The 24,298-nt window shown below is 41.8% G+C and overlaps 1 protein-coding gene across 2 annotated transcripts; it reads left to right on the forward strand.

The window, feature by feature from the left end:
- The first annotated feature begins 1,133 nt into the window (after positions 1-1,133).
- hpcal4 (hippocalcin like 4) lies at positions 1,134-23,346 on the forward strand. Of its 2 annotated transcripts, XM_035429851.1 has the most exons (5): positions 1,134-1,347; positions 12,729-12,848; positions 16,841-17,021; positions 17,528-17,743; positions 18,106-23,346. In XM_035429851.1, the coding sequence occupies exons 3-5, from the start codon at positions 16,860-16,862 to the stop codon at positions 18,301-18,303; spliced, it is 576 nt and encodes a 191-aa protein (XP_035285742.1). In that variant the 5' UTR covers positions 1,134-1,347; positions 12,729-12,848; positions 16,841-16,859; the 3' UTR covers positions 18,304-23,346. The 2 variants fall into 2 exon arrangements, with proteins under 2 accessions (XP_035285742.1, XP_035285741.1); XM_035429850.1 differs by lacking the exon at positions 12,729-12,848 and having other exon boundaries at positions 1,140-1,347.
- Positions 23,347-24,298: the final 952 nt, after the last annotated feature.

Raw genomic sequence — 24,298 nt, forward strand, 5'->3', positions numbered from 1 at the left:
GTGTGTGCTGAATTCACATGAAGCAGATGTCAGGGTCAGCTAGGCCACTTCTTGAAATGAAGTAGAAAATACTGTTAATAATGACAGAAGGTGTGTGCAGGGAATGAGGCAGGTAGAAAAAAAACTAGGATATTAATTATTGCTTTTATTAGTCACCAAGTCACCAAGCAACAGTGCATGTATCCACAGTTAGGCCTATACCTTTAAATGGGACCCTATGAACAGGATCAGGAGGTAAACAGAATGAGACTTTCCTTTCAGAGACAGAAATATTGTGTATATAGCAGTGCGCTATCCCTCCATGTAAAGATTTTGAATTTGGGACCAGTTGAAACAATCACCCTAATTTGTATCTGAAAATAACTATTTTCTACCTGAACCTACTACTACTACTACTACTACTAATAATAATAATAATGCATGAGATGGGTAAAAGAAAGCTCTCTCTCTCAAGTTCCCCAGACAGCCTTTTGTTCCCGGAAGGGAACTATCAATTCACAAAGCTTCTCTTACATACGTTAGATGATGAGACACATCTAAGTCATGGAAAATTGTTCCATACCAATATAACCCATGGTGCAATTTTACTAGATATGATGTCTTCATCTGAACTAAAAATTCACACGCGCAGGTACAGAGTAATAAAACTTGGACCAGAGCTGAAATGTCACATATTCTCTGATATGGATTTTACTCCATATTGTATTCAATATTGTGTGTTTTTATATTCACTTGAGACTGGCCAAACTCAACTAATTTTCATTTCCATATGCACTTAATACCTCTTGAATAAATATTTACAGGTGTGTGTATGGGTGTGTCGACATGTGTTGCCAACTTTTTTTCTGCTGATAGCATCAACGCAGGCACGTATAAAGAACCCTACAGCACCATTCATGAACGCTACATCTAGCTTTTACGAACGGAACAGAGTCCCCCCCCCCCCTCCCCGTTGGCATGCCAGCATTTACGTCGTTGGTAGGAAACTGGCGACACTCAATTAGATATGCAGCGCTAGGAGATGCTTTCAGACAGACAGCTCAGGGTATCGAATTAAGATGAAAAAAACTTGCATATCGTTGTCTCTAGCCAATCAGCAGCAACATTAGGCGGTCCTTACGCATAGTGTCTGTCGTTGGCAAGGGAAACGCAAGCAGTCCATTCACTTTTAGAAAACAGGAAAGAAGGAGAAATCGGTGCCTCGGTGGGTTTGCAAAGTGCAGTCGGGGTATCGTTTTAAATAAAATAAATATCCAAAATAAATACAATTTCTTTTCGGTCACTGTAAGAGGATACTCGTGTCTCAAATATATCAAGCAAAAGGAATTAACATTTGATTCTTTCTGGGTAAGTGGTTTGTTTTGTTTTTGTTTTATTGGATGTGATTATTACACTAACATAAAAGATTATTAATCTATTGATTGTGTTCATGCATGTGTAATTTAAAATGACAAACGACAGTGAATAAGAATACATTTGTATTTATTAGGGAAAAAGCGAAGGGGAAAGGGGAAAACTGAGTGTCAGAAAATTTTATTTAGCAATATTTTTCATATATTATGTGTGCTTGCAATTTTATTCAGTATTGTGACAGGAAAAATACGAACAACCCGCCATCATGTTCCGGACAAAAATGTTAAGTGAGATTGAACTGCTTAAGGATGCGCGCAGTGCACAGGTGGTTCTGATGCACTCATCTGTCGGGAGCATATTGCGTGGGATCAGTCCATGTGCTGGTATGTCAACATGTATGCTTGCGTGACTTAAATGCGTATGATCACACACGTGTAGAGCAGTGGTGCGTCAAAGACCAGCGGTGCGTCAAATGCAAAGCAAAAAGCGCAAATTTAATAGTTACTCCTGGGATTTATGGGCTTCAGTGTTGAAGGCATGCTATTCGGTATCTTTTGAAACAAAACTAAACGAACGAACGAATTTTGAACATTAAGAACTACAGTCAGTGCTAATAGGCTACTTCCATCGTAGTTCTGTGCAGTTCTGGCTCACTGTTTAGGGAAAAATCAGAAAGTATGACACAACTGATAATGGAGACCTTCAGAAAGCGGCTGAGTGAATTTAGACTCAGAGATGAATACGCAGCGTTTGTGATCAGCCGGTGGCTCAGTCCCTGGGAAAGACTTTTGTGTCTGCTCGCGCTGTATGTGCGTGCGTGCGCTCCAGTACTTGTGCGTTTGTGTATATATGTGGGCCGTTTTCATGGTAGGGATTGGGTTTGTGTCGGTAGGAGGGAGTGAGGTTGAGTGTAGTTCAAATTGTGCATCTGTCGGGTGATAGGACTGACAGGTCACGCCGACTTGTGGACGCTTTTTCTTACCTTTGTCAGATGTTTATATTGTTATTATGTTACTACATTCGGAGCACTACCGTTTGTAGGCTACTCTTGAAATACCACAGGTTTGATGGTACTGTAGAACTGCTTCAACTCCATGTGAGTGAAGATGAAGGCAAAGTTTATTTGTTAGCTGTTATACTGAGAGGGGTGGTGGAACTGTCTGATGCAGGCGTGTAGAGTGTTTCGGGGAGTACAATGGGATGTCAGTTTGCATTGTACTTCCTAGCTCTGTCTACACGTGCTTTTGGCTTTATATGTGGCTGAACATCACCTCCTCTTCTCAACATCTGTGATCACCTGTCCATCACAGCAGATGAGTCTGTGCAGTTAGGAGGGAGGGGCGGAGGTCTCTGAATGAAGGCTTGCTAATTTCTGCGTCAGAAGATCTGTAATCAGAGCCTTCACGCTGCCTCTTTGGAATATTCCATTGATTCCAATTTCCAGTCCTGTATTCCATTGCAGGTATAATGTTAGCCACAGCGGACATCAAATACGCACAAAAACTCTTCTGAAATGTTCCTGTTGACCTACTGCACGGCTTGCTTTTGGAACTGAACATGTACAAACACACTTATATTCTTGATTTGCTGTGATGAAATGTCGTTGGAATTTTGTAAGTACAAAGATGATATGCATTATAAAAAATATTACCAACTCTAATTAATATGATCCAATTCCAAAAAAACACTAGATGCTAGACGTTTTGTGGTTTTCCTTTTTGCCAGCCTTCCTGCAGGCAAATACGTCACTGCTCCTATGCTGGTCAGAAAAATTGATTTTTGTGTGGGGGATGGGTGCATGTGGCGACAAACGCAAAGTTTGACCTTTTAAAACATGCTTAATGAATGCAAAGCACAGGAATATAGTTCAATTTTTAGTCAAATCAATCTAAAATGACTTGAAAAAGTGCTTCTGGTTTCACAAATTGTAAATTAAGTTAAAAGGCACTTATTATTTTTATTATTTAGAAGTGACGCTTTCCATGTTATGATTTTTATTTTTTTGGCAGATCTTTTATTTGTTGAGTTTCTGCTTTGTTTCTTTGATATTAAGAAGGGTGGCTTTTTATTGCACATGATAGTAAAAGGAGACAATCACAGCAGGAGATGCTGTCAAATGCATTTAGTGACTGTATTTATCCGATAGAGCCTGGGGACAGGTTGGACGGCAGGAGTGGATTGTTCCATATAACACATAACTCACAACACGCATGAAGTGGATTGTTCCATTTAGCTAACACGTAACTCACAACACGCATGAAGTGGATTGTTCCATTTAACACGTAACTCACAACACGCATGAAGTGGATTGTTCCATATAACACATGACACACAACACGCATGACGTGGATTGTTCCATATAACACACAACACACATGAAGTGGATTGTTCCATATAACACACAACACACATGAAGTGGATTGTTCCATATAACACATGACACACAACACGCATGATGTGGATTGCACCAGCAGATATTTTGGATGCTGAGACATATTCTGCCACACTCTTCTGTGTGTTCAGAGCTATGAAAAAAACATACACAAGTTAAGCATGCTATCCCTAATTAATTTACACTGCATATCCCAGCAACTGGGGTTACTGTACAATACATACACTTTTGGACTTTGATGCACTTGATGATCTTGTTTATATTGCACATTGGACCAAACATTTGGTCATTCTAAACAAAAAGAGTATACAATTAATCCTACATTATATTTCTGAGTGTTAATATTAGTAATGAAAGTGAAAATGAATGCAGGTCTTGTTGTTCTTTGTATAGTTTCATGCAGTGCTTTGGGTTATGGATTATTCACAAATGAAATGAATTGAAATAAACATCCCTTGTTTATGCAGGGCAGCATTCTTTATTGAGGGAGCTGATGCCTTGGCACGCAGCGGCTGCTTCAGCGTTTCACCCTCATATTCGACACTAACACTTTCCCTTTCTGCATATCTTAAGCTCTGCATAATCATGCTACCTGTAGCCTATGCCATTCAGGGAAGATCAATGCTACACATGCCCTGTAATTTAACGGATACACTAAATCTTGAGTAAGTGTATTGGTAATTGAGGGGAGGGGGTTTATGAATGAAATGCCTCTGTTTCACTCACACGTCAGATCAGATTAATGTCCCGCAAATCAAAACCCAGATGGATCAGCTATGACAAACACAGACCAATCAGCAGTTTCAGACAGGGTGCAGACGCTTGGATGGCTGGCAGTTATCAGCTTTTCTGCGTTCTGAAGGAGCAGAAGAGGTGGTGACGGTCCGGGGTTTAGAATGAGCTATTCATGATAGGGCTGACGAAATTCAAATCGGGGCCTGAAAATAAATGAAAATGAGGTCCTGAAATATTAATGGGTTCAAATGCGCCCGTCGTCCTCCTTATCGGTCGTGACATTGGGATATCTGTTCCGCGGTTCGGGCGTTCCTCCCTCGCCAGCCTGTGCCCCCCTCGCGCTCCGTTTCCCGCGGGAGCAGGAGCCCGCGGGCACCGCACGCCGAGCCGGTAGGGGAGTCTGTGCGAGCGCCCCTGCGATTCAGGAAAGGGCCGAGCGAAGCGTTTCCCCGCAGACCCGGCGAGGCGAAGCGGAACGGGCTTGGGCGCGCGTACGCTCTGGGAGCGCGGCGTGGCCCCGAATCGAAGCGTCCGCGGCAGGGCCGACCTCGCAGGCCCCCGTCGCTCTGAACCGGGCGGCGGGACTACGCTAGCGCGCGCGCATCTCATTGGAGGACGCACGGGTCCCAGGCCTCTAAAAATAGACGGGGCCCCGCGGATCGATGCGTCTTGCCATTTCGCCGGCGGCGAGAGGGTTGCGTGCATCAAAGGAAGCTGGTTTGCCTGCCGTTCATTTGCAGAGGGTGCTGTTCAGAAGTGAAAGCCATTCTACACAACTGAGATCCAACGTGTTTCACGTGACTAAAATGGTCTTATCCGGAAAACGCGCAGGATGAATGAGAGGAGGGTTACGTCTGAAGAAGGCTTTCTCTTTCATGCGGGGCTTCTCCGGAGAGTGCTGTGGTGCAGGGTGGGGCGCTGAAGGACTTGGGAAATCATTTGAATTCTGCAATTCACAATGTAATCATTTGGCAGATGCTTTTAGTGAGAACCACCTGCAAAAGTGCTCTTAACATAGGAAGCAAACGGCTCTAGAGCTACGAACAGTCTTGGATGCAATCATTTAAGTGCTACCATCTAGGTGCTTGCCTTAAGACTGGCAATAATGCATGAGGAAAATGATTATTTTTTCTTGTTTTCTTTTTGTTTCCCTAACTGAGTAGAGGGTTTGCAGAGTGGAGGCCTATGTAGACCTATCTGATCACTCACAGGATGAAAATCATGGGCATCCTTGAGAAAGAGAAGGAGGGGGTTTGATTAATCAGTAAAAGCAAGAAGTCACCAAAGAAAAAAGACACAAGAAGAAGCACATTAATATGGAGTAAATTCCACCTGAATCTGGGTTTTTACTTGGTGTCATTTGATGTTAGCTTATCAAGGCTGAAAATCACAACTTATTTCCGTTAATGTTTAGTTTTCCAATGTTAAGCACTGGCCTTTCTCTTTTTGCTTTTTTTGGCATTTACTATGTATTATTTTCCAGTATGAACCACACATGTCAGTGAACATTGACATAGGTTGCCTTTGTTTTGGTTTTTCTCACCCAAGGAGGAAGAGCGGAAGCTTTTAGCAGTTCATCGTGATTCACTCTGAGTTAAAAAAAACAAAAAAAAAAAACAGTGTCACACCTCTACGGCTGCACCTTAGAGACTGCACACACTGCTGCTGCGTGGTGATTGGTTGTGCTACAGTCTTGCCACCAGTGTTTAAAGAGACTCTGATGACTGTTTCCTCATCAGCGTCCCAGTCTTCCTTTTGTGAATTCTGAGCACGCTCACAGAGATGCATATTGAAATTTATGACATGCTTTTCAGAATGATTTGAAATGAGTTTGGCCATTTCCCTAATGCCGAATAGAGAGACTGCACACATAGCCAAACAGAGTGACATGGCCCCGTGGATTGTATTTATGTGTTATGTTATGTTGTATTTCTTTTAACCTTAGATATATGCCTTAACTGGTCTTGTGATGCATCCCGTGGGACATTACAGTAGGTGTGGGTGAAGGAATTTGCCTGCTGTGGGAGGGGCAGCAGTTTGTGATGCAGTCATTCAAAGTGCACTCAAAACCCAGAGGTTGAGGCCCCATTTGCTGCACTTGGGGAACTCAAAAACCTGCAGAGCTCAAACTCAGGTCCCCTATTAATTGTGCTCAACGCAGAGTTCACATTACAACAAGCAGGTGTTCCTGGTGTGGCATTTATTAACCTTCTTTCACCTCTGTTGTGTTGATGATGCATTGATTTTATTCCTGTAATAGAACTGGGCCGTGTGTTTGTGTGTGAAAGGGCACTTTCACACCAGGCTCTTTGATCTTTTGATCCCTACATACAAAGCTGTAAGTAAAACCTGTGATAGTGAGATAACTGGCACCTGGATGGAAATTAAAATAATTGCACCAGGACCCGTGTGGAGACTTGGACACTCCCTTGTTAAGTTGTTTCCCAAAGGACAATGTCTACTACGGGCAGATAGAGCACTTTTTCACAGTGTGTATTGTGTAGGGTATGTCTGTTCTTTGTAACATAGTTGTACATTTTCTTTTTTCTGAAGGAGATTGGCATGCTAGCTAAGCACAATTGTAATCATTCTATGAAAAACCAATCCATTCCACATGTGGCAGCAAACCAGTCCATTTGTAGACGAGTTTGACTGCGAATTTAAGTTGAAAAGTAAAGCTTGTGTGCCAGGGTATGAATCATTTCAAGACAGTTTAAAGACTCAGGTCAATTACATTGAGACAAAGATAAAAACAAGTTAATTATTTAGTAGAATTATGAAATATTTCTCTTTGAAAAATCTTTTCATTGCAATGCATACACCACTCCATTATTGAGGTCAGTTAGTGTTGGATTATTTCAATTTGCTTTCAACCACTAGGGCTTTTAATGGATGGTGGAATTTTACTGTTATAACTCAATGAGATGCAGCCTGTTCACAAATCACAGAACATAAAGAAAAACAACAAGAGGAATACGCAGATTCAATCAACTGAAATAGAATTCAGCCTTAGACCCAAACTGGCCCCCCCCCTCCCCCCCCCCAGCACTACTCCCACCCCTACCTTTGAGCCTGAAGTATTTTTAAAATGTGTGTATTGTGTGTGTAAGGATAAACAGGAAGTGCTCTTTCTTAGAAGAGGTCTTAGTCTCCAGTCTCCACGTAACTGCCTTGTTGGGTAACACAACGAAAGTGCAGCAAGTGGAGCTTCCGTTGTCAGTTATTTCTTTGTACATCAGACGGCTGAGTGCCCGGGACCTTCGTCTCGAGCTGGGAGCTGACGGAGGAGGAGATCTGCATTGCTATAGAAACGCTGCTTGATACGGTTCAAAGACTTTAATTTAAAATGATGCAGCTGTGCCTGGTGAAGGAGAGGCAGACAGGAGAGCGTTGGAAATTAGAGAAGAGTGTGCATGTATGTGTGCGTCTGTGTGCGTGTGTGTGTGTGTGAAAGAGAGAGAGAGGACTCTAGTAGAGACAGTATGGTTGCCAATCAAGACGTGTGAGTAAATATTTAAGCACGGTTAACTTCCACAATGTTGTGGCTTGAATATTAAATTGAGTTTCAGTTTTTAAAATACTATTCTTCTGAAACATCAAATGATGACTGCCATACGTTGCTTTTTCTAGCAATGTATTCAGGTTTCGGTGATAAGATATACCAAGATAAAAAGCAAACTTCTAAAATTAGCATTTTGTAAGAGTACCTTTCTGATACCTTTCCAGAAAAGATGTTGAGGTAAAAATGCTGATTATATATACTTGGTTGGTCTGTACACCTTAAGGAAAGCATAGCTTATTCTTTGGCTACCAGCACTGAAAAAGCAATGGATTTAGTGACTTAGCTGATACTGTAGAATGTGTCATGTTTCCAGCAAACTATAGTGTGTTGCCATCATGTTGGAGGTGAATGCCTAGGAGAATGCCTTGGGGAAGGCACTGCTGGGACCAAAACATGGCTACTGACTGTCTTGCCTTATTGTTTTCTTGGAGTGCAGGAGAGCTTGTAACTGTCTGCATTTTGTTATTGATATTTCTGGCTGATTAAATTTTACCATATATCTGATGGGTTTAATAAAAACAATACGTTTCTTTGGATAAAGTGAAGGAGATCAGTTAACTATTTGTGCAGAAATCCAGAATCAACAATGGACTTTGTGAAATGCAAATCTGTCAAAACAAGGCTGCCTGGTAGTCATTAGTTAAGTTAATCCAAATATGACCACTCGATCTAATTCAAAATATACACTGAATTCTCCTTTGAATGTATTTTTCTTAGATTAGCTGACATTTACTTTAAAGTACCTGCACTTTGGTTAAAGTACTTGCACTTGAACTTACAATATTGCTTGAAGCGAGTGTTACTTTTGCAAAGGGTGCAATGGAGTGGGAAGCTATCAATGACTGAGCGCATGTGTGATGCAGTTGTCCAAGGTTGTCGTTTTCATTGTTATTTGCTGGTCTCGTAGACAAGGGCCTGTTCTGTCTGTTTCCCTGACAACCAATTATGCAGGGGCACTTTCTAAATGATAAATAAAGCTCACTCTTCATGTGCCACGTTTTCCGCCCCAAAGAGGCTGGAACTCGTTTTTTCTAATGTCCACCATCTCTGCAGAGAAGCCATGTCTCTCCATATCTTTTCTGTACGTTGGTCTACATGACCTATAAGCATGGTTGGGTGTGGGTCCATCGGCGTCTGACCAGTATGGAATATTTACACAACTGGGAGTGCCAATCACTATATCAATATAAATGCATTTCCCCTCACATGTTAGTCATGCTATAAGGCCTGAGAATTTACTGACTGCCCCCACTAGCGTCTTTTTCCATGACTGTTAGCGTAACATCCCTCTGGTACGTGCAGCAGGACCTGCTTCCTCATACTGCAGACATGTATAGCCACTTTAGCTATTGACCAGAACAGTGTGACGGGCTGCCTCTAAAAGGACTCCTTTCACAGTTATGCAACATAGTGGGAAGCAGTAAGTCTGACTCGGACTGTGACTCCTGTGGCTACTGTTTAAATGGATAGAATCCAAGCTATGTTATTCTGCCTGGATGCTGACATTGGTTGAACTAATTAATATAGTAATACACAGTGAGCTCCATAATGTTTGGGTAAAACAAATAGTTTTTCTTGATTTGGTGCTGTACTCCACAATTTTAGATTTGTTATCAGAAAATTCACATGTGGTTCAAGTGCACATTCTCAGCTTTTATTTTTGGGGACTTTTTACACACCATGTAGAAATTGCTGCACTTTTATACATAGCAACCCCCCACCTCCTTTGGGACATATTAATGTTATGTAAATGAAAGTAGACATGCTTAGTACTTTGTCATATCTCCATTGCATGCAATGACTACTTGAAGTGTGTAACCATAGACATCACCAGGTACTGAGTATCTTCTCTGGTGATGCTCTGCCAGGCCTGTACTGCAGCCATCTTCTGCTCCTGCTTGTTTCTGGGGATAGTTGCCTTAAGTTTTCTCTTCCACATATGAAACACATGTTCAGTTGCTTTCAGTTCAGGTGAATTACTCAGTCAGTCAAGAATTTTCCTGTTTTTGCCTTTGAAAAAATAATTTGTAGCTTTGGCAGCATGTCTGGGATCATTTTACATGCTGTAGGATGAAGCACCGTCCAATGAGTTTGGAGGGATTTGCTTGAAATTAAGCTGATAAGATGCTTATGTACAGAATTCATTCTGCTGCTGCTATCAGCAGCTGCAACATCATCAGTGAAGACATGTGAGCCAGTACTTGTGGCAGCCATACATGCCCAAACCATAACACCCCACCACATTTCACAGTTTGGATCTTGGGCCTCCACAGTTTGCTCTTGCCATCAGTGTGATACAAGTGAATCTTGGTCTCATCTGTCCACAAGACATTTTTCTGGAACTATGCAGGCTCATTTACACTTCTTAGAAAACTGTACCGTGGCTATCCTGTTTTTGTGGCCAACTAGTGTTATGTAGCTTGCAGAGTAGCCTCTGTAGTTCTGTTCTTAAAATATTCTGCTGGCATTAGTCACTGACAGGTCCAACCCTGCCTCCTGAAGAGTGGACAGATGTTTGGTGGTTTTTCTTCATTATGGTGAGAATTATTCGGTCATCAACTGTAGAGGTCTTCCTTGGGCTACCAGGCCCTTTTACGATGTCTGAGCTCAACAGGGCTCTATTTGTTCTTGATGACGTTTCAAACCGTTGATTTGAGTGAGGCTAAGGTTTGGTGTATGTCTTTTTCTGTCTTCTCAACCTCATAATTGCTTCCTTGACTTTCACTGGCACAACTCTAGTCCTCATGTTGACAAATGACAATAGCAGACTCTAAAGGCAATCAAAAGTCTGGAATCAGAACTAGAATCTCTTATACCTGCTCTGTTATACCTGTATTAAGGAAGCAATTGGACACAGAAACCTGGCTGATCAGAAACACTTTGAATTCATTAGTTCCAAACATTATGGTTGACAATTTCTTAACATTTATCTTTGTTTCAGTGCTTTGTCCTTTTTCACAAGCAGCATGTCTTTATATAGGCTGAAATTCTCAAAAAAGAAATGACCAAGAGTGTCAAGAGTGTTTCATCGAAGGCATCAAAGAGGACCAGTACAAGTTGAAGTAAAAGATATAACAGGCAATGGGTGGAAAAGGATGAAAATTTGAAAGACATCCCATTTTTTGTTATTTTGGTTGTGTACTCTAGCACTTTTGAGTGTGTGTGTGTGTGCACGCGTGTCTGTCTGTCTGTCCCTCATATGTGATAATTGTGTTTACAGGAGTAGAAAAACTTATAGCGTACAGCAGAGAATAACTGATCACTTTTGCAGCACTAATCCACTAAACTTCCTTAAAAAGCTTATGGTTGTTTAGGGACTCTGAATGGAATTTTTGCTTAATTCATTCTCACAGCCTTAGGACAACATGGGATTTTACAGAATTGTGACATGGCTTTGTTGACGGCTTTGTTGATTGAACATGTCACCAGTAATGCTAATTTTCAGCACCGGTTTTACACATGATCAAGCCATAACAGTTAATCAGTGTTGTCACAGTTTGAGATTATGAGGCGCTGCTTGATTTGCACTGTCAAAATTTGTGACTTTGCTCTGTGAAGCAGCTTCTGACAAAACAAACGAACAAACAAACAAACAAAAATAACAGAAAGGAAGGATACAGGGGTCTTCAGCCAAGGGAGCCTGGTCTTGGTTGCTAAGCCTCTGACCTGGTGTCACTCAGTTTTCCTCCTGCTGGTGATTTGCACTATGCGGGCGATGGCGGCTGTTGCAGAAGTGGACTCCGCACCAGCCGCAGATAGCCATCAGCGCTGAGAACGGAAATTGTGAAATGATGGCTTCCATCTTCTCCACAGAGCTGTTTTCCCATTTAAATCTCATAGCAAGCGAGACATAGTCCTAAGGGAAAAGGGGCTTGCCCATCAATAAACACAGACCTGTTTATCAATAAGGGGTGAAGTATTCTGCCTCTCTTTCTTTCAGCTACAGTGCAGGGACGTTAATTGAGGGGATTTCCAAAAGGCGATTATTTTGCAAGTACAAATATTGCGAGATCCAAAGATTGGTTTTCCATTATGCCCCCCCGCCCCCCCGGTGACTGGCATTGATTCATTTGTTCGTGAGACGCTCGGGAATCGTGAGTTAATCGCATTTTGTGGAGGCACATCTCCGGGCTGGGCGATTCGCAGGGAAAGTTCAATTTTCTGCGACGTTTCCTCCCCTGACAGGCTGATAGAATTGGCCCACCCTGGTCCCCAGAGCGATGCCCTGCTGGCAGTATTGGGCTTTTGTCGGGAGGGGGGTTATGGGAGCCTTTTCTCTGTATTGGTGGATTGCCTTTTAGACTTCTTCCTCCATGAGCAGTTTGTTTCTCCAGGCTTCTGAGGTACCTGTGCTGTTTCTGAAAGCACAAACTTGCTGAATCTGAAGAGAGATGTCCATGTTTACCCTCCTGTGATCTTAGAATGCTCATATCCCACTGAAGCATAAAAAATCATTAACAGACCACTAGAATGGAGCGATGGTAGGGATCTGAGGACTGGGGTCCTGGTTGACTGTACCCACTTGAGCCCCTCAGATGTTTATCATCTTTTACCCTTTCCTTCACCATGGTTGCAGTGAATATATTTGTTGCGATGTGCATAAAATCAAGATATTAACATCTGCATGATGCAAAGAAACTCGAGAGTACTTTAGAGAAAGTTTGATTGTTTTCCATTCTGAAATAGTCTTTCAGAGCCAACGCAAGAGCCTTGTTCACCTGTCATCAACCTGTCAGCACATAACCTTTCTCAGCTCTCTTTGTGGCCTCAATGCTCCCAGAGGTCAGGGAGGAAGAAATATTCTGGGTAAGTGTGATATCATCCAAAATTAACGACAGGCGAATGCAGCTAGCTTTTGACAGGTGGACAGCTATAACGCATTTCTTCGATGAAAAGGACAATTTCAGCAGACCATGCAAGGATAGTCCTGTCAGCATTATTTAGTTTTCTTGCAGAGCAGTTCATTCCAGTACAATGCTGTTTTGCCTGTGTTTATTCGGCTCATCTTTCATTCCTCTCCATCTGCCTGTGTGCTTTAATGCGATAACATTAAGTGCATGACTGCTCCATTTGGATATTGTGTTTTAGGCAAGCAGGAGTGCAGAGTAAGCCAACACTGACATGCAGTAATAATTCCTGCTGTGCAATTTTGATTAATTGACTTACTGATGTGAATGGTGAACTAAAAAAACGGCATGATTCAGCACAATTAAGTCTTTTATAGAGTCATACTTTTATAGAAAGATGCATTTGTATTGTTGCATGTATCATACAACATGGTATCTTTTCTCTAGGTGTGAGACCTATGGATGCTTGGGCCACCTGTTGAACTTTTTGAAATATAACCTAGTCCTACTCTATGTTTGAATTGAAATTGGTTGGTTTTTTCCGAGTGCAAAGCAAATCATGGGGGGAAATGAATCATTTTGTGTAATTTTTTTTTCAAACCCCTGTTTTGGCCCAAACTGGAGTGTGTTATATTTCTCCAGTATAAGGAGATAGCAGATCTGCTGACAGATAGCTCACAGAACGTTATCACCAGCGATGTCTTGTGAACCCTGTAGTGGGTGGTGTTATGTGCTGTCAAACCAGACAAGACTTTGGTCTCTTTTTCAAATGTTCTAAGTTATGAGGCGCTGATAACACGTAGCCACCCACATTTTGGGATTCATTAATTTTTGGGATTCTACCACTCTACCAGTATGAAGTAGAAAAGAGCATGTGATGTTCCACTACAGAAGAGAAGGAGGACAACAGTGGAGAATGTGTTGAGGCATGTGGGTGGGGGGGTTGTGACATGGTGTGAACGTAACACAGAGCAGCACAGTTTGTTGTCTCTGCTGTAGAACGGTAACTGCAGGGCAAGGGGAGCACGGCATGGCAGGTACAGAATGTTTTCTCTTTCTTGACTTTGGCCGAATGTGAACAGGCAGGCTCTGTAAACTCCCGGAAGGTGATTCCACCCGGTGTCTCGCTGAGTGTGATTCTACATTCTTTTTGACAAATTTTCACATGAAATTGCGTTTCTGCCGCTCGGTGCCGCCCGCTGCCCGCCGGTGGCCCGGCCGGCCCCCGGCGAGCTCTCCACATTGGCCCCGACGGTGCTGTGCTCTTCTGGGATGTGGCATCCTGTCGGGGAGAGCGTGCCGCAGTCGGCCCCATGGCGACCGCGCGGCTCAGCGCGCAGCGGGGTCCGGGAGAGGCCGCCGCGGCGAGCGTGTCAGAGCATGTCACAGACGAGCCGCGGTGTGGCAGAGAAGCAGTGCGGTGCCATCTTACCGAGGAAACACCACAGCTGGCCTCCAGGGTTCACAGAGTCAGGCTTCGTAGGGGTCGGAAGTGACCACATTTGCTGCATGAACACTACATACTTACACACTCGCTCTGTGCGATAAATGCTGCCAAACAATGATCTGTAGAAACAATGGAACAGTTGACACTGAAAGCCAAACCAAGATATTCAACCCAAAAACATAGAGGGATACAGCAGGCATCGGTGAGGGAAACATGCTGATGGTGCATTCCAGGCTGGGTGGTTAGGCTTTGCAATGCTTACTTGCTTCCATCTGCAAAGGATCTGAATAGCAGCTGACAGACCAGCTGACCGCTGTTTTACTTACGCACGAAACTTACGCATGAGTTTGGAGGCCGAAATAAAGGAGAAATTACCCTTGGCTTGTCAAGTCAGTGAGGAGAGACAAGGAAATCTCTCAGAGTCTAATTATAGAACAGTCTCATTAGATGGAACTAGTTACCTTTACAATGTCCCTGCATAGTAATATATTAAGAACACCTTTTGCACTCAGAAATTGTCACAGTTCATTGGTGACCAGCCCGGGGGTATCCTCTCGCATCACAACCTTTGAATGGCAGTCAAACACACGAGAGACGGGCTAAAATCTCAATATATTACCAAAGGCTTCCACCCCACAACCCTGCCCATCTACAGCTGCCTGTCTTAACCTGCCAGGAGCCCAGTCTCATTCACACAGTGCCCGTGGCAGTGCTCCTGGAGGGGTTGCTGTGATGTCACAGCTCTTTGTGAGTTGGACACCGGGAGGCCTCTTCTGTTTTTGGTTAAAACCCAAGACTGGGGTCTCAGTGGAGAACTGCTGAGACTGATGACCTCACTGTTTTACTGTGAATTTTCCTTCATGACTATTTTTACAAGGAAGCATATCAAACATGCTTATGGAGGACAGGAAGGGAACTTCAGAAAGGGTCCAGCCAGGAACAGGATAACCAGTGAGAAATATGCGTCTTGTTCTGTCATCCATTTGAAATCCTTCACCTTCCTGGAGCAAGACTGCCCACAAACCAGTTTTCAGCGAGAAAGGGAGATATGTGAGGAGGAGTTATTTAAAGATGACCTCATAATGAAAATATGACCTTCTGTCAGAAAAGAAAAAAGGAGGTACAATTAATATAGCTAGGTATTAAAAATGAATGTGGTCCAATCTGGGCCACCCCTGCAGCAATTCTCGCCTTCTTTGGTCGAGTTTTCAGACCCGTTAAATATTTCATCCTTTTTAATAGGCGGAGAGCATCAATAAATTAATCAAGCGACATTGATTTAGTACTTCCCCTTATTAGTTCCTGTTTCTCTCGACCCCAGAGAAAGTCCATTTCCAAAGCACATTCCTCTTCCTCTTTCACTCTAATTTCAAATTAAGCCCCTACTCATAAAACACTAATGAGTAGAGACTTTATTGGGAAAAAAAATCCTGAAAAAATACCATTAATTACAAAAGATAAATTTGCTAATATAAATTACTCAGATTTTGTATTTGTCATTGGAATGGAGAGCATTCACCTCAGAATGCTTTATCACCACCGCAAAAAAATGAAATAGAATAAAATTAATCAATGAACTGCAGTGCAGAATTTCAATTAGAGGACTGTTGTATGTTATCTGCATCATTTGCTTAGCAGATAACCCCACATAGGTGACCACTCACTGTGTACGTAGCTTTCAATCTGACACGATCCCTCGATCCAGCTCTGTGCTCACTGGAGCTTTGTTGAAAATGCTTTTCTCAAGACGGTGGCCCCCCTGGGGATCCAGCCCCCACACGCGGCACCTCAGCCGCTAGGCTACGCTGTCATCCCAATTACAGTTACACTCGGTGCTCCACAGCCTCTTTCGCAGCACTGCAGCTCAGGCCACTGGGAACCAGTCTGGACTGTCAGTTCAGGTCAGAGACTCTCTGCTGAAGTGCATAGTTTTTTACCGCACTCTGCGGTCCTTGGGGAAAGAGAACCTTTTCAACAGCCAGGCACCTTTGTGTTGGCTTCACGGTGGCACGCTCCTATCTGGTAGAATACAGCGTTGTCCCACAAGCTCCACTTTTACCTTCCAAGAATAAAGCAGTGCAATTAAAAGCCATTTCCCAAGACTGTTAAGTCTGTGATTGGCTGATTTGTTGCATGTTAGCTTTTGCCCTTTTGCTGTTCGCTCTTTGCAGTGCTTGGCCCTGCTTGTGGTGGTGTGCCACAAAAATTGTTCAGTAATGTCAATTAAACTGTGCAGTTGAGAAAGTCTTGAGAAAATCACCATAGTTGAGTGTGTCTGTCATCTATAGCGTAGCAGTGGTTTTCTTGTTTCTGTTCTGATTATTAGGTTCGCTGGCATTGTACAGTTACAAGGGACCTCTAGTGGGTCCAGCGACTCACTTTTGGTGGAAGGTAAAGAAAAGCAAATAAAAAAGGAATAAAATGCAGGTATAATGACACTGCTTCCTTTGGTCAACCCAAACCCTAACCCTTACCCTAATCCTGCATTTTCCCACCATTTTCAGTTGCCAAGAGCGAAGAGCGATGGGGAAACACAACAGCAAGCTCGCCCCCGAGGTCCTGGACGACTTGACCAAGAGCACGGAGTTCAACGAAGCCGAGCTGAAGCAGTGGTACAAGGGCTTCCTGAAGGACTGCCCCACGGGCATCCTCAACCTGGAGGAGTTCCAGCAGCTGTACGTCAAGGTGAGCAGCCCTGGAAAAAGCCCCGATGAGAAGCACACGGGCCGTTTGACTCGTACGTAGTTCGAGTCAAAGGTGCTACGGAAAAAAAAACCGCTCAAACGCGTTCGTGTTTCGGAGAAAATCAAATTTCACAGTATCACAGAGGGGGTAGTCAGGCACTCAGCCTTCTCTTCAGTCTCAGAGCAAGAGGGCGGGAGCCAGCCTATCCAATTCACTGAAACCCTAACAACGAATCAAATTAGCCCATTGGGTGACATTGTAGAAGGTCGAATAATACCTCTAGCAAGTCCATACATTAACCCGGGGTGACCGACAAACTGATTGCAAATGAATTCAGTGGATAAAGTCGTCTGCTTGCTCAGCACTCCCTCAGAACTACCTGATGGGAACCTGCTGTTTGATTACTCGTGTTTTCGAAAGCTTCTGTCTTTTGACAAATTAGCGCATCACAGCCTGCCTGTAGTGTGAGCCCTGTGGGCTATCGGCTCTGTCTTTCTTTCTCCCAGTTCTTCCCGTACGGCGACGCCTCCAAGTTTGCTCAGCACGCCTTCCGGACGTTCGACAAGAACGGGGACGGCACCATCGACTTCCGGGAGTTCATCTGCGCCCTGTCCATCACCTCCCGCGGGAGCTTCGAGCAGAAGCTCAACTGGGCCTTCAACATGTACGACCTGGACGGTGACGGGAAGATCACGCGCATGGAGATGCTGGAGATCATCGAGGTGAGGCTAGCGCTCCGTGTGTGTGTGGAAATGGGTGTGTGTGTGTGTGTGTGCGCGTGCTTGCACGTGTGTGGGGGGTGAATGTGTTTATATTTGTTTGTTTGAGGTTTTAAAATAATTTTTGAGACATACTCTGTGCAAATCATACTAACAGTGGAATACAATATAATAATAATAATAATAATAATAATAATAAATAAATGAATAAATAAATCTTAGTGAGTCAGAGTACAGCACTTTTTGATGCAATTTGATGATAACCTGTTGGGCTGTATAAAAACTGCAGATCTGACATAGGACGGTCTACCTCTGGACAGACTCACCCCTCTCCTCTCACCCCCACCTCCTCTGTGTTCCCCCAGGCAATCTACAAGATGGTGGGCACGGTGATTATGATGCGAATGAATGAGGATGGCCTGACCCCTCAGCAGCGTGTGGACAAGATCTTCAGCAAGATGGACAAAGACCACAACGACGAGATCACACTGGAGGAGTTCAAGGAAGCAGCCAAGAGCGATCCCTCTATCGTCCTGCTACTCCAGTGCGACATGCAGAAGTAGGGGTGCGAGGAACGGGTGGGGTGGGGGGTGGAGGTGAGGGAGAGGAAACTCCCTAGGAAGGAGAAATGGAGGGAGGGAAAAGAGATGGGAGAGATGGAGATAGAAATAGAGGGAGGAGAGTGGACAACAGGAAAGGGGAAATATAGAGGGAAAGAGAGAGAGAAGGGGAGAGGAAGATGTGTGTGTTGGGGGGTGGGGGGTGGGTGGAGGTGTATTGGGGGTTGGAGGGGTCTTTTAACGTGGTACCTTTAATCTAGCTGTCAGGTTGTGAATAGAGCTAAATCTGCAGGGTTTTAACTGTCTGGGCTAGACACCAAGTCTGACCACATTATAAAACCTATTTTGAGCTTATGAATTATTTAAAGAGGGCATCATTTTCCCAGGACGCACGGCTCCTGTCAAATGCGCTTACATTTGAATTATCAGGTCCCTTTTTGTATACAGTATTTAGACATTTGTGTAAATGAATCTGCTTCAAATTCATATGCCACAATCTTTTGCTGCCATATCCAATTGCAGTCAACATTAAGGTGACAGTTGTCCTCAAAATTCATCAAGAATAGTTTCAAAGACAAGAAAAATGAAATAGAATTAATGAAAATGTGAGCATTTTATTCAGTATAAAAAATCTGATTGGCTGCTGTAAAATATGTCCCTTTTTCTGATGAGCAATTCTTCTTTTTCTCTTGCTATTTGTTTTCTTTGCTCTCATACTGGTCCAAGCCCCTGACAAATGTCAGACCAGCCTCTCGCTTCAGCAATCTGACAGCTAGTGGAAAAACATCAGTGCTAACTTTTCCTGAACAAAAATCAATTTGCGAGAGGAATAGATAAAAATAACCGTGAATGATTTTTGTGATCTCGGAATTTCCGAATGGTGTCCCACTGTGAATGCTAATATTCTCAATCCAAGCGCGCACACACACACACACGCGTGCGCACACACGCACATGCGCAAACACACTCTCTCTCTCTTACATACACACTATGAACTACTTTGTTATCATGCAATAAGAGCAGGAAAACAAATTGCAATACAAATGGAAAAATAATAATCCTGTAGTTGGCTGAAGTTCAAAAGATAAATATGAAAGAAGCTTTAGATACCGCAAGGCATGTAGGCTATACTGCAAGCATAAGAGTGAAGGATGTATGCAAAAAGCAGTTTAAAAACAGAACCAGATTCCCCCATTAAAAGCGGGAACTGCATTTACAAATGAAGAGGTTGCCCTTTATCAGAATATTCCTTCACTTGTCGGAGAAAACAAAACAGCAGTTACACTTTACTAAAGTAAAAATGTACATGGTAATAACAGTAAATATGAATATATGTAAATGTTACACGTAATTCACATTGTTTTCATAGAGCTGCAGAGCTGTAATAGTCTGCGTATGGACATGTATAAATACACAGCCGTGAGCTGCGTGCGTGTGTGTGCTCGTGCACTGTCAGCTGAACTGAAATGTCATTAAGGGTCTTGTTATAATTGCTTGAGATTCAAGTGTACAAATCACATACTGCTATACAAAGTGCTGAAGAACAACAACTCTCGTAGCTTTTGCGGTCTCCCGTGCGGTGCGATGTGTATATCAAACCGTTTCCATTACGGGTTGTGTCGTCGCGTTGGGTTTCGATGTCGTTTTACTTCTCATTTTTCCAGTCAAAGATGTCCTGTTGGCATTCTTCTCCTGAGGCTTTTAGTATTTATGATAGCAAGGGATTTCAACATCACGCTGCATCTTTTTACTCAGTCGGTTGTCAACTGAATACTTTTAAGGAATAGCTTTGATGTCTAAGCTAATTAAACACATTTTCTTTTTTTCTGAAATGTAAATGGGGCATTTTAGGTTCGATTAGGAATTTAACGCCTTATAGCTCACCTGCACAGAGATCAAGAGTAAATTCAGTTCTGTACCGCTTCACTACTGATTGAGCTTGATGTTGTACTACCACCTAGTGGCAGAAAGCAGTAACTGGCTTTGTTCTACCTCCCATGCCAGCTGTCATCTGTTTCCATTGAAATGGAGGGCAAACCAGACTAGCTCCAGAACGGAGCAAAGAATATATTTATAGGAAATCCCTACCTACCCACTCCCTTTTTTTTTTTGAGAAAATGCTTTTAAGATGGTTTCTTGATCATTTGAAGCAAGTAACACTTGAAATTATCTAGCAAGACATTGCACAACAAAGAGAGCAGTGTTTGTGCTGGTGTTCACTTTCAGGAACTGTGCTGATCTCAGTGATTTATGTTGACAGACACACTCATACAGTACTCTGTGGTGCACACCACAGATATCTACATGATTTATACAGCTATGTACTTGGTTGATGTTTAGTGATTGCTAACCAGCATGCTAATAATAATAATAATAATCAGAACCATCAGCAGCATCATTTCTAGAGAACTTTCAATTCAAAGAAGCAAGTACCCTCAAGTGCTTTACAGTGGAATAACAAAGAACACAAACATTAACATCAGAAATATAAGATTCTTAAAAATACACCCAAAATCACATGTTGCTAATAATATATAAGAACAGATTGCATTTATTTATTAAGATTATTAAGTCTCTGTATATATGAAACACTTCCAGAGATAGCCAAAGGGAAGGTATTTTCACAGGCAATGTGTCTGTAGAGGCAACAACTACTTTGACTTGGTCTGTAAAAATCCCAGTTCAAGACGCAATGCTGACACGGGTCAAATGGTCAAAGTAATTCAAACATTATATTTACATTATTTGTTTGCTTAAACTGAACAATTACTATTGACATTCAGATTAAGTACCTTACTCAATGGTCTAACTGCTGTGTCTCACCTGGGGTTTGAACGTGCAGCCACCCCCAGCCCTTGCATGGCCCTGTTGAAAGTAAGGGGATGGGTACTCAGAAAACTACTACTGCTGCTGAATTCACATTAGAACTGCAGTGTTGCTAGAAATATAGTGCTTGTGTGAATCATTATCACGGCATCAAAAACTAACACAATTTCATGTGAAGCTGGGAGGAAAAACAGAAAATCTATCTATCTATCTATCTATCTATCTATCTTATATTACTATCTATCGTATATTACATATACTTGTATTATATACAGTACAGGCCAAAATGATTAGGCCACATGTGGTAAAAAAAACAAAAAACACTTTAGGTATGGAATAATTCGGTATGGAATTTACCTTACAGGCCAGAGATTTAAAAGAAAACTTAAGGTAGATATCTTTGTATGTTATTGTGGGTAGAAATAGAATAAAAATATTTGTACATTGGTCCGCTATTCAACAAATGCACCTAAATTTACTGAATTCTTCACTATCAAAGGTTTAAAAAAAATAAATAAACCACAGGTGGCCTAATACTTTTTGCCTGTACTATATACAGTATATATATATATATATTATTTTTTTTACCATCTCCCAATTTTTCATGTACTATTGTGTACCACCATATTCTGTAGCTATTAGTCATATTGATCGTGTGTGTGTGTGTATGTGTGTGTTTCTTAGATATTATGTTTCTAAGAACCTATTAAGAATGAAAATAGAAGGGATTTTCTGCAAAATTAAAAGACGATACTTGAAAGACGACACTTGGCAACTATTATGAACAAAACGCTTTTCATCAAAGATGCATGCTGTTCTAAAGCTGTTAGTTGAAAAAGCAGATAATTTCTAAATGTAGGCTACATGCTGGTATGACAACATTATTGATATGCTTCAGGGTTTGAAGTGTGAGGATTTACTTTCTGAAAATGGTTTCATGATTTGTGTGAAACGGTCACAAGCAATACTGTTTCACACAAAGGGAAATGTGTAGAATACACTACATACTATAATCTATTTAAATATTAATATAACAGATATAAACTGAGCATCAAGTTGTCCAAACATAGATGTCTGGCTTAGGCAACTTTTTTTAAAATCAATTTTATCACTTAAATGTAAAAATACAGCAGGATCTCAAGCTGTCAATAAACACTTTCCCTTGTGTGCAGGTCCCACTTTTTCAACTGAAAAATAGACCCATCTCCCTCATTTCTTTCACCCTGTGGTGGACAAACAAGGCTGCAAATGTCTTAGAAAATCAATAGAAGAAGATTCGACCTTGGTCTACACCTCTGGGACCAACAGGTCTCGCCTTAGTAAATTCAGTCTAATGCATTTTCTGTGTGTTTTCCATGGCCCCCACACATTACAGAGGGTAGGTGTGTCCGCTTCTAGCCTGTATCCGCTGACAGAATAACTGGGCCAGGGTTTGGAAGAGGTGGGTATAGACAAAATGGTGGCTACAGCATTCTTGGTCGTTGGTACCATGAATTGCATAAATTGAACAATTTATAATGAAGATCAATGTGCCAAAGACGTTATGTGATGGAGGGTTTAAATTGCCACAATAAACTTCTCCCAACAGAAAAGAAATGTTTATTAGATATGATAAAACAGGAAATCCCAAATAAGAAACATTGATATACTGTATGTTAAAATATTCAGTATATAATACTAAACCTATTATACAGTATAAGCAATCACATGCATATATGACAGGATATATGTTATGCTGTATATTTTACAGTATATCCTATAATATGTGCATAATATCACATATGAAAATGGGGATTAATACATGTACTTTACATAAGTACAACATATGCTGTATATTTTAACATTCATAGCATATTCAATACATTTTATTTAATTATTGTAATATATATTACAGAACCTTTTCAAGAGTGTACTATTGGTGGCAAAGGGAACTGTCTACCCCCTGAAAAATCAATATATATATAATTCTATATATGAATTCTATATATAATTATTAATCACTAATAATTAAAGTAAAAGGAGAGAAAACATTTGTGCTCAAAGTTTGTGCAATATGATCCTGTTTTGCATTGTTTATGTGCTGTGAATGTCTATTTTTATGACTTACAAGGATAACTACTTATAGTTCATTCGTTCAATATTGTACGGCTCTTAGAACAAAGAGATGTGTAATTATTTTTAATACATAGAGAATAAAACACATGGATGTCCATCAAATGAGCTGGAGTTGTTTCTTATTTCTCTTTCACTGAAGTGGCATCACATGGTACATTTTGAGACTTTGTGTACCCAAGATGCATACAAGTCCTGTAGACCCACAAGACCCATATGAACATCAACACTCAAATAAACACTGAATATTTTGCTTTACACTTGCAGTCGTGATTCGCGAATCACTGGCGAGAGGATGAGCAATCTTGTTGCCATGGAAATGGGACTGGACATGGACCAGGGCAGACAGATTCTGGTGTCATATGAATAAGGGCGACAGATTCCACTGATGAAGACAAATCCATCCACGTGGATGACTAACCAGGGTCAACTAAGCGACTAGGTACGCAGAAAAAAAAATCAAGTAATGGTAACTGTAGCAAGGCTCATTCGTAAACAATGGAATTATGGCATTTGAGTTCGTATTGTTTGACATTCTTAGACATTTTCATTTTTGCCAGCAGTTCAATATTAAGGTTTAATTTGAATTAAAAAATGTTTTTAATTGACTAAATTCAGGCAAAGGTGAAATCAGTTGGGTCGTCACAGTTAGTGTGGACACCTGATCACTGAATCTAAACATCATTTGTGGGTAAAAAAAAAAAAAAGCAAGCAAATGGCAATGAGCCAAAACTGCCTTGTTTTTGTAAACCCCTTGTCTGTGATGTCATCCACAAGACATTGCAATCCTCACGACTTGAGAGTCTTGCAGAGCACCGAAGTACAAAGCAAGATTGTTTTAGACAGGACTTTGTTCCAAAACAATTTAACTGAGTGGATGAATATATGAGTTTGCAATGAAGGTTGAGGGGACCTTTAGATTTAATCATTGCAGCACCTGTTTTTAGCACACACACACTCTTATATCATTAATGTTGCTATTCTGGGTTGACAGCTGGGTTTCTTACACAGAGAGGGGAAAATGAGCCGTGGGAAAAAGGCTTTGAGTATGACTCTAACG

Source organism: Anguilla anguilla, chromosome 8, assembly GCF_013347855.1.
Source record: "Anguilla anguilla isolate fAngAng1 chromosome 8, fAngAng1.pri, whole genome shotgun sequence".
Taxonomy (NCBI): Eukaryota; Metazoa; Chordata; class Actinopteri; order Anguilliformes; family Anguillidae; genus Anguilla; species Anguilla anguilla.

What these genes read in the sequence shown, in the direction of transcription:
- hpcal4 (XM_035429851.1), top strand. Translation starts at nt 16,860, where the DNA reads ATGGGGAAACACAACAGCAAGCTCGCCCCCGAGGTCCTGGACGACTTG. An exon ending in TCCAGCAGCTGTACGTCAAG is followed by an intron (nt 17,022 to 17,527) that starts GTGAGCAGCCCT and finishes TCTTTCTCCCAG; the next exon opens with TTCTTCCCGTACGGCGACGC. An exon ending in AGATGCTGGAGATCATCGAG is followed by an intron (nt 17,744 to 18,105) that starts GTGAGGCTAGCG and finishes GTGTTCCCCCAG; the next exon opens with GCAATCTACAAGATGGTGGG.